The sequence below is a fragment of the Lepisma saccharinum genome, chromosome 18 (assembly GCF_977018435.1).
Source record: "Lepisma saccharinum chromosome 18, izLepSacc3.1, whole genome shotgun sequence".
Lineage (NCBI taxonomy): Eukaryota > Metazoa > Arthropoda > Insecta > Zygentoma > Lepismatidae > Lepisma > Lepisma saccharinum.
In genome coordinates this window covers 30,375,961-30,387,613 of record NC_139246.1, presented here as the reverse complement: position 1 = coordinate 30,387,613, position 11,653 = coordinate 30,375,961, and the positions used below count along the sequence as shown (strand labels likewise).

The following is an 11,653-nucleotide window of genomic DNA, read 5'->3' as shown; positions in this document are numbered from 1 at the left end:
CAAGTTCAGGCCACAAGGTCTTGTGGATATTCTCTGATCAAGCACGAGAATATTGTAATTTTCTGGAAATCTGATTTTGAATTTCTACACCAACAATAGCCTTTTCAGTGAAATAATGTGTGTAATATTCACTGTAATCCATTACCGATTGCGATTATACAGTGTGTTTTTGTTTTCTTTTTTTGGCCACAAAATAGCACCAAAATTAAGATCTTGTCAAAACATTTTTAGGCAGAAATTAGGACCTCGTTAAAAGATGTTCTAGCTCCGGGACAACTATACTACTATTAACTTATAATAATATAGTGTTTATCAAAATAAACTGAAAATTTCTGATATTGTTTCAGCTATCGTAGTTCAGGTGTGTGAGCGTTAGTTCATATGTCGTAAATTCAGGATGCATGTGGTCGCAAAATGGCTCCATCTTAGAGTGAGAAAGCTTAGTGTGTCACAGGTGATACGTTCCCTTGCATTGTATTACTATTTCAATCAAAATGATTATGTCTAAACGAAAAATCACATTTTACGATAGGTTCTCGAGTGACATTACTTATTTTATGCAAACTCATTGTTGACAAATTATACTACTTATAAATAAGTGTGTAAGTATTAAATAGTTTATAACAATAAACATGTACATTAGTTTTGTAATGTGATTTACTGACTTAATAATCTACGTTTCTATGTAATAGTGGCTACGGCACTGTTTTCGTTATGAGATTTATGTAGTATAAAGGGGAGTATATAATTTTCCTACAGTTCTTCTTTTGCCTTATAGCCAGTCCATTAATTTCTTTCCAATTAAAAAATCCCTCTTTAGTCGCATGGGCATACACCATTCCCTTGTGATTTGTTAAGAACGTGGCGCAAGAATTTCGAAAGACCGCCTATTTGGAGGTTTTTCCGCTGCATATAAAATATAAAAATTGAGTACTTAGGGTTTAGTGATTGCCGCTGCGAGAGAACAAGATTACCTGCTGCTGTGATTTCAAAGTAAAACAATGAATATTTCAACAATGCTCTTTATAATGCTACCAAGATAATGGAATATATATCTCAGTCTTGCAGCTGGAATCCTACAGGCCCCAAGAATGGACACCAAGTTCAAGCCAAGAGGTCTAGTGGCCATTCTCTGGTCAAGCATTAGACTTATGCAGTTATTTGGATATCTTGTTTTGGATTTCTACACCAACAATAGCATTTTCAGAGTAACGATGCGTGTAATATTTTCTGTTTTTCATACGTCGATTGCTATTATGCAGTGTATTTTTTGCATAGCTGCAGCTATCGTCAGGCTTGGCAATTTCCGAGAATTTCTGTTCTCAATGGCCGTAGCATTGTACCTTGTTCACAATGTAATCAAATTATTGACCATATCCCTGAGGAGGAAGCTTTTCTTCAAAACTCTGACCATGTGGGACGACGTAGAGTATCATCCATTGTTCAAGGAGTCTGACGACAGAGCAAGGCGTAAGACGTACTCACTCAACAATAAGCTTCTCTTGATTATCAACGGGCTGACAATGATGAATATTATAGTATGGGCTATATGGCTTTGGGTCCAAGGTGAAGTAGAGGAGGAAATTGCGGCGGGAAATACTACCATTGTTGTTCGTCACAAACGTCTGCTTATTGACGCCTGGTACCCGTGGGATGTATACTCTTCCATTGGATTTGCAGCCACGTATGCTTTCCAGGTAAATCACAAAATGATTAATACTATGCCCGATCTTACATGTTTCTTCTAATACACATAACATGGCTTTACGCATTAAAATTAATTTAAAATATAATTTACGATTTCATTTGACTTTGTAAGTTTCGGTGTTTTCAAAAGTCAATTCTAGGATAAAGAATTGAAGAGGATAGGTTTGCGACAAAGATTAGTATAGTACAAGGTATATTCAAATTGCAAATTAATAATTCTACAGTCATAACATATGATCATTTGACTTTGAAATGTTAATAAACAACAGCATTCGAAAAATTTCACCCTTAGTAAAGATTTTCTAAACTTACAACCGCTTTTCGGGGCTGAACTCCTACCAGAATCTGAGCCCATAAGAAGTCCTTAATACTCGATAGAACAGTTAGCTGATTTTCAGTATTCAAAATAGGACAACATAATTCACTCCAACATTACATTCATTCGTATAGATAATATGCTTAAATACATTGTCTGGGTTCACATTTACTTCAGATCCTAATTTACATGAGTACACGTTTAGTGAGAGCGCTAATTTGAGAGAGAGAGAGAGAGAGAGAGTAGTTCCTTTCTTTTCTTTAAAATTTAACTAAATTAACTTTATTTGAATAAGCAACTAATGAGTTCACTCCCTATCAATAGTTATGTTCACAAAATAAAGATCAAACTAATAATTTAAATATATAACTGCAGACTGAGTATTGAAGAGAAGGCGACTCTCTTTGTTGCCAAATTTATTCTATAAACCCGCACACTTCAACAAATAAAAACAATTACAAATGTGATCTGTTGGTTATAACCCTCTCCCCCCATTCGATGAATTTAAACTTACGAAGATCACTTTTTTTGTTTAGTCCTTATAAATCTCAATGCTGACTCTTGTTCCACAGGAATTTTACATTGATCACAATATGAAGTTTGTCTAGATGTTCTGAGGGTTATATATTGCGATATATCTGACTTCTTACAAAACCTGAGACTATCCTGTCTCCTTTCTATTTTTTCCTTGTTTTAATTGTACGAAATATTTATAGTCATTGTATCACATTAAATATGGTTGTACCCAAACATTACTGAAATTGAGAATTTTACAATTCATTTACAACGTTATGAATTTCATGATTTTTATATGAATGCATTCATATAAAAATATAATCCTTGGCAACGTACCGCTGCAGGAGCCATCTCGATTTCAGTTCCCTCTGCTTCTTCACTTGGGTCGTCAAGAAATTTTCAGTACTCCACCGGTAAGCTCCAATTGCAAGGTCTTCATTAAGTACCCTGAACCTTGATTGTTGTGAAATGTGCAGCTCCTATGCCATTATTACTTGCTTCCGGATGGGATTTCGGCGGATGTGAGCCATCACTGCTTTAACAGCCACCGCTGTACATACGGTGTGAAGTCGACCAACTCTTGGGCGATCTTTCATGTTACCATTATCAATGAATCTCTGGATTGTCTGATACACAAACCTTTTGCTGTTAAAAGATTTAAAGAATAAAGCAAGAGATGATGGTTTTTGAATTTCGCTAAATCTGTATAGAAGACCGAGAAGGCGCATGGCTTTTTTAGTGGTAGCTATAATATGATAATTAAAAGTGAGTTTTTCATCCATGATAATACCTAGGTCCTTTTGGGTGGAAACGTTTTGGATTGGATTGTTTTCAATAGAATAAGTAGACACCACTTTGTTCTTTTTTAGGGAATAAGTAAGGAAAGAGCATTTCTCAGGGTTTAGTTCTAAATTCTACTGACGACACCCCTTAACATGTTCTGTGAGAGCATTTTGAAGAATCATCATGTCATGATGCGACGAGATCTCCTTAAAGAGTTTACAGTCATCCGCAAACAAAAGTATATTGACAGGGAGGGAGGACAGTTTTTCAGGGAGGTCATCCATGTACAGAGGGAATAGGAGCGGCCCTAAGACATTCCCCTGAGGAACTCCAGACAAAATTAGAATAAAGTTAGAAGAGGTACCTGAAAGAACAACAAGCTCATGGAGGTAGTACTGGAGTAAAGAGAGAAATTTGCCATGGATGTTAAATCTGGATGATAATTTATGAAGAAGAAATTTATGATTAATTTTGTCAAAGGCTTTCGAAATGTCCAAATATATTGTGTCAAGTTGGGAGTTATTATCAATAGCTCTGACAGCATGCTAAAATTAGACGGAAGTATTTGTTAGGCGATAGAAGTTAGATTGGTCTATAGGATTTTACACATTTTTTATCTCCAGTTTTGTGAATGGGCACAATGTTGGCCAGTTTGAAGTATTTCTGAAACACACCCTTAGATAAACATTTCTTGAGTAAGGCAGACAGAGAAAGAGCCAAGGAGTCGGCAGTTTTACGTAGGAATATTGTGGGGATTTCATCTGGACCTAGGGACCGGTGGAGGGGCAATGAAGCGAGAAGGTATTTTACTTCCTCGGGGGATGTTTTGATTGAAGATAGTGCGTGAGGACAGACAGCATTTAAGTGGGGGAGAGAGTCGGAAACTGAGGAAGGTGAGAAGTTCTGATGAAAAAACATTGTAAATTTCGGCTCTTTCTTCTCCACTAGCAATATCAGTATTATGAACAATTTCTTTAGGTAAACGTGGGCTTTGTTTTCTTGAATTTAGTAATGTGAAGAATCTTTTAGGGTTTGTAGTACATTCGGTTGTTATGTTATTTATATGTTCACTATATTTTTTTCTGAGTAGGTATTTTGAATGACGTATGATGTCACAATAGGTACCGTGAGTGTGAACATTAGGGTGCTGCTTCCATAGGTAACAAGAATGTTTTTTTTTACTTATTAACACAAAGAGAACATCTCTGTTCGAACCAGACGGGGTATTTCGTAGATCTCGGTCTCGCAGTAGGCACGAAGTCTTTTATCGTGGCATACAGAATTTCAACAAAGTTCTCAACGGCTTCTTTCACTTCCTCTTCCATCAACAAAAACCACGGGTAGGCGTTGAGAGCACGCTGGATGACATTCCATGGAGCTTTTCGCCATAGGCGGGAGGGTGGGGGGTAGGTTCCGTTTGACAGATTCCTTGTCTTTCTTCGTGGTAGGCAGGTGCGTTGTGACGTCTTTGAGTCATGGTCGGAGGTTAGAAGATTTTTTCCTGTAGTTATTAGGCAGGGTTGGCAGTACATAGTCAATGTTGCTGTCACCACGTGTTTTATGCATGTTGAACTGGTTTAACCCTATTCCATGAATGAACGTATCAATAGACCACTGATCATTTTGGCAGTTTATAGTTCCCGTATTTTGGCTTTCCCAATTGATGGGCAGGTTGAAATCACCAAATAACATAATATCACCACTCGTCATTTGCTGCTAATACCGAATCTCTTCAGGCTTCGAGGATGGAAATAGGAGAATTCTTATGTGGGCGATAATACGATCCAATTTCTCAGTCCTTGATTAGGTCTCTTCGTATTTTACAATTCCATTTAACATTAACGCAGCTTATCACTCCTCCACCACGACGACTTGCACGGTCATTTCTAAATACATTGAAATGCTTCAAAAATGGACATTCACTATCCACCCAGCGTCGAATAACATGGCTACCTGGGGGAAACCCTGGGGGGTAAAGGCGGTCAGGGGCGTGATGTTGATCACATCACCCCCACTCACGACCAGAGGTGGTCATTTTCGTTCAACCTCCCTCACCCTCACCCTCACGGCTCAGCTTCGCCCTCACCCTCACACGCCCTCACCCTCACGACTCACCAGTCGCCCTCACCTTCACACGCCCTCACCCTCACGGCTCGGCTTCGCCCTCACCCTCACACGCCCTCACCCTCACGATTTGCCTTTCGCCCTCACCCTCACACGCCATCGCCCTCACGACTCGCCTTTCGCCCTCACCCTCACACGCCCTCACCCTCACGACTTGCCTCTCGCCCTCGCCCTCACACGCCCTCACCCTCACGGCTCACAGGTCGCCCTCACCCTCACACGCCCTCACCCTCACGATTTGCCTTTCGCCCTCACCCTCACACGCCCTCACCCTCACGACTCACAGTTCGCCCTCACCCTCACGACTCACCAGTCGCCCTCACCCTCACACGCCCTCACCCTCACGATTTGCCTTTCGCCCTCACCCTCACACGCCCTCACCCTCACGACTTGCCTCTCGCCCTCGCCCTCACACGCCCTCACCCTCACGGCTCACAGGTCGCCCTCACCCTCACACGCCCTCACCCTCACGGCTCGGCTTCGTCCTCACCCTCACACGCCCTCACCCTCACAACTCTGCTTTCGCCCTCACCCTCACACGCCCTCACCCTAACGGATCGATTTCGCCCTCACCCTCACACGCCCTCACCCTCACGGATCGATCTCGCCCTCACCCTCACACACCCTCACCCTCACAAGTCTTCGGAGGGTGAGGGTGAGGTCTGCCCTCATGAGGGTTGCCCTCCGTAGAGAGTTAGCGATGTTTGAAGAAATAACTGGTTCCTTTACCACGTGCATTTCATACATTGAAATGACACGAAATTGTTAACTCATTCATGTGAAGGAAGTTAATAATAATGATAATAATAATAAATTTTCTTTATTAAGCAAGAAGGTTTAACAATGAGTATCATTTTGGACTAAGATTATTTGAGTTATACGTTGTCACAAAAATCGTGTCATACGAATATACAGTATTGTGGGTGGGCCCTTGGGCGGGCCACTGACAGTAGCGTTCACTTTATAAACACCTTATCATTGGAAGATGCAACTGCTCTGTCTTTACTTCTTGTATGTTTATCACACTATAACAATGATAATATACAAGCAGCTGAGTTGTATCACTTCATTCTCTGCCCAGAGATGTTGGACTTGATCTCACTACGTCACAATTACCGGAATTCCATAGATGAGAAAGACTTGCCCCGCAGGCGTTCAAAGCCCCTACCCCCACCCTCTTGTCTGCAAGGACAGTTTGGATTTGAAAAACAACATTCCATTCACTGATCTTCTTGGAAACCGTGATGGAAATCTGCACCTCCAACAGGAGTAGCTTGAAGTCAGCTTATAAATGGAAATATGTTCACTAAATAGAACGTAGAAGCTTTTAAAAGGGGGAAATATACTGCTGGACAATGAAAACCGGACACTTTAATATTTGACATCTGAATTGCAATAACAGCTCGCAGGTATATTACAGAATGTTCGGCAGATCATGTAGTACCATATGCACCATTCATAGGCTCGGACTTTGTTTATGCATTCGTACTTAATTCACTTTCTGCAACATTTAGTTAGCCCTTGTACCAGAGCTTTTATCGACCCATTGCGTTATCACAAAAAATGCAAGTGTCCGGTTTTTTTGTCCAGCAGTATATATTGACGGGGCATAAATTTCGTGATTATGAAGACAGAACAATCAAAGTACAATAGTACTGTGCTACAATTTTGAATATGTCAGTCAATTTCAAAAATTATTTTTCATTGATTCGTGAATCGCTGATTGTATCGTGTCGTGGTTAAATAAACTTTCCTTTGTCAAACAGACTAGTGCCCACGCTGTCATTTTGACAGTGGCGCAACTACAGGGGAGCAGGGAGGCATTGCCCCCTAAAGCTTCGACGGAAGTAAATTCTAGGGGGGCAAACGTTGACGGCCAAGGGCATTTCCAGGGGGTACATAGGAGCAATTGCCCCCCCTTGATTTCAAATTTTGTGCAAATAAAATACATTTCGTAAAATTTTCTTGCTCGCTTCGCTCGGACTGCTTGCTTTACTCAATCTCGTCAAGTTCAGAGCCGTAGTTAGGGGGCGGCGGGAGTCGGCCATGGACGCCGAGCGATCTAAATTAAAAAAGCTATAAAAGAGAGAATGCCATGGCGCCCCGTGAAATTATTTGCGCCATATTAAATCAATATTCTTTTCAGTTTGGAAAAATTGGATCTAAATATTTTCTTATACGCTTTGCTCGCAATATAATTGTTTTCTATAATGTAATATATTTAGGCAATATACATCTGTTGTACGTATATGTATTGAATAAATTTTGAATTTGTACACAATTTAGTGGCAGCATGTTGCATATGTATTTTCTTATTTTATGTCGCTCCATATTGCATATGTGTAAAACATATAATGTACATGAAAGTTATACATGTCATGTGTACGAAAAGAATTATAATCGGAATGCATTTATCGTGCATTTTCTGCCATTCAAAAATACAGTTTGTGTGCTTGTTTTCCATTATTAGCTAATGTGAAATTGAAAGTGTTGAAAAAATATTTCAAATCGTTTGACCAAACAAATGCTTTAGCACCGACTTCTACCCCTTTTTTTGCGTAATTTAAGAGGATGATAACGTTTTTGATGCTGCTGCTGCTACTACTACTACTACTACTAATAACAATAATAATAATGTCATTTTTACTACTACTACTACTACTACTACTACTACTACTACTACTACTACTACTACTACTACTATTGGTACTTTTACCCTGGTACAGTGGGATCCATAAGTATTACCAAGCAAATTGTCCATCACAACATTTACTCCCTTTGTTTTATGCAATGAGAGCTTCACAAACTGACAAAAAAAACACCAAGCAATCTGCTTACAACCTCTGAACCAGTATACATAAAAAATCAGTCCTTAAAAATACGTAAGATTAAGATAAAAACCAACGAAAATAGTCATGGACAATTTGCTGAGCAATACTTGTGGATCCCACTGTACTTGCCCCGCCCCGACAAAAATTCGTTGTTGCACCCTCTGCGTTTTGGAATCCAAGGATTCCACTTCTAGCTGGTGTACAATGTAGTACTTCTCCCATTGTAATTGTAGGTGCAGTAGATATTAGCTTATTTGAGCATAAAATTTACGTCTAACAAACTACATCCCTTGATAACGAATATAAAATATTACTCCCTTGTTGATGGGCAATGTACATTGCTTCTTTTTCTTCTTATTTTGAACCGGGCCCTGATGCGGAGTGGTTAGCACATCGCGTTACGACGCAAGGGGTCCCGGGTTCGACTGTCGGCTTGTGCATGGATGCTTGTGAATCACCATTCATTAATTTCATCATATCATCTCATCACACATCCCCATCTTCGCAATTAGCTAAAATTGGCACAAAAGCGGAGTACAAAAAAGCAAATCAATCAATCAATCAAATCGTATTTTGGTTTCTTCACGTTCCAATTATACTTCTCTAGAATAACAACGATAAAGTTACATGAATAAGGAATAGGCGAGGGAACACAAAGAAAAAAACATATCTGGGCACATGAAACTTTTCATTTCATGTTCTCTCCCCACAAAAATATTTCACTTCATTTTTTTTCGGAAGAAATCCGTCATAATACACGGTCAGTGTTTCGATTAATAAATAATCACATGGTTCCTTCCTGCGTTTAACAGAGTGGGTTATGGCAAAGATACTACGAATATCATATGCTACTGCTGCCTACACCACATACACGTCTCGATTTTAAGAGAACACAACGTTGCAATTACCAAACATTTACTTTAGTTTATTTTCTGTCAAGAAAATTTGTTGATTTAACCTCTACCAGGTAAATGGAAATCTGATCGTCATGATATAAATGCTGTTCTTTTACGAATGTGGTTACAGTAACGTCATTGTCAATAGGGGAAACAGTCGAGTACTCGCTTGCTCGTACCTGTTTGCATATGAGGCATCGATACTGAATTTGAATTATTAAATTATTTCTTTCCCATTCTCAATTCCTTTGTCTCTGTCTACATATATATACATAATGTGAACACTGAGAAATATTTGACGGCATATATTTCACAAGACCTGGGTAGTATCAGGGGATAGCAACAACAAGTACGGTAAATTTAAAAAACGAGGAACATAGATAAGAAGAGGAATAAAAAGGACTGATGTGGGATGAGAGGGCAATATGTTGTAAAAGAATGTATGCAAATACACACACACACACACACACACACACACACAAAGAAATGTAAGTGATACTCTAATTGAGGAAAATTTAATTAATTAATTGTCAAGTGCCAAAAAACAATAGGGAAGTTAAAGAAATATACGATTGGCATGCAGACACTGCGATGTTTTGTTTGACAATGTCGAAAACATTGGCAGACTACTTTAAGAGTTCTATCTTTATTCATCACATCAATCAACAACTTCTAATATTTTTTACGCTTGCCAGATCTTATCCACAACATCTGACAAAAACCGAATTTTTCGTAATCTTGGTTTACGACATAGTGGATACTTATGTTCTTTAGAACTAAACTTGGTACTGTTAGACACACCAGGATCCGTTATTTTTTTCTCCTCTTGTTACTTTGCTTTCCTCCCGTTTGACAGTGAATGTTTTTACGTTTTATGTATGTGTCACATATTTGGCCTCGAAACCACTGGAATATTGCTAAGTTCTCATTTTTATTTAAAACACAATCGATTTATGATAAAATTACATTACTTGATTATTAAGGGATAAATGTTGAGAAATATGCATGTGTGAAGACAATACAATAAAATTGGTAGTTATCATTCCATGGACATAATTGAAGGGAAATTGGAAAGATCAAACTCCATTTTTCAGTTTTTAAACCGAGCCCGGAAAACAGTAGATATTAATGTGTACGTGTATAATGTCTAACAATGAGGGTGCGGATTTAAAAGCACTAAAAAGCCCTCAAATAGGCAGACAAATGGGCACAAAAATAAAAAAAATAAGCACTTCAAAAAACACCCTAAAATCAAAAGACAGATTAATATTTATTTCCCACATGGGAAAAATATGTAATTTTATGTAATGGCCTTGTTTAAAACTATCAGCTGGTTACGTGATTTTCGGCTACTCGAAAACGTATCCGGGACAGGGTTTGTTTTTCTACCTATCACTTAAAAAAAAAAAAAGAGGATAAGCAGTGCTCGAAGTGAGGGGGCATGGTTTCCCCGAGTTAGCAACATTTTCACAGATCATCCCACCCGCTGCCACACTGTCATCATTTCACCACGTTAAAGTTAAACTAGGTCGGTATTTTTGCTACAACCGTTTCTCATCTTCTTCTTCTAAGAGAACTACTCCGCGGCGGAGTAGTTAGCACTGCGCGCTACGATGGCACAGGTCTCGGGTTGGAATCCTGGCCTGGATAGGTGTTCTTTGTGAGTGACCCTTCTTCAGTTTTAAAGTATATCACTAGCGTGCGGATTTTTGCTTATTTGCCTTCTTCATTCCTTTGCAGAAAACATAGGCTTTAATGTTTAAAGTTCGTTTCATGGTGTTTATAGTCCGAAAACGCATTTAGTGCGTATAAATGCCTATTTTGAGGGTTAGTGTCTATTTTGCTTAATCGTGCCTAAACATGCCTATTCTGCCTTTTTTGATAACTTCAGCTGGTTTTATGCGTCTCTGGCTTTCCCTACATTGAAGAAGGTAAGCCATTGGTTACATTGAACTGACTGAAATATGGTATTCGCCAAATTTGAACCCACTACTTCCTTTTTTCCACCTGAAAGCCTCTAGTGTCAACCAGTACTCATCTGCTTTGTTGAGCGTGTGATAGGAGATAGGCAGTTATGTGTGGAGATATCGTGTTCATATGTTTAAAATGCCTAAGTACAAGGCAGCCAGAAGTGTATTAATCAAAAATGGATTGATGCAGAAGGTTGTTCTACGGCTGAAAACTTGATTTTTGTTATTTAGCGCCGCTTTTCTCCACGTTTGGCTAATCGCATCGATGAGGATGAGTGATATGATGAAACTGATGAAGAGACACTCAGAAGCAGTGGCGTGCACAAGGGGGGGCTTGATGGGGGTTATAACCCCCCTTTCGCCCAATATTCCTAAAAAAAAGAACGTCAAAGGTAGGGAAATACGACAAAATGATGGCTGACTACCAAGAAAAAATATACATAACTCCTCCCTTTCGAAAATCCTGGGCACGACACTGCTCACAAGGAACACCCATGCACAAGCCGGGAT

The 11,653-nt window shown here is 39.3% G+C and overlaps 1 protein-coding gene across 1 annotated transcript in view; it reads left to right on the top strand.

Annotated features, from left to right (window-relative positions):
* The first annotated feature begins 1,091 nt into the window (after positions 1–1,091).
* LOC146002185 (odorant receptor coreceptor-like) overlaps positions 1,092–11,653 on the top strand; it is a 52,069-nt gene continuing 41,507 nt past the window's right edge. The window contains exon 1 of the mRNA XM_083139902.1: positions 1,092–1,697. Coding sequence (XP_082996028.1) covers positions 1,092–1,697 — 606 coding nt within the window. The remainder of the gene's footprint in view (positions 1,698–11,653) is intronic.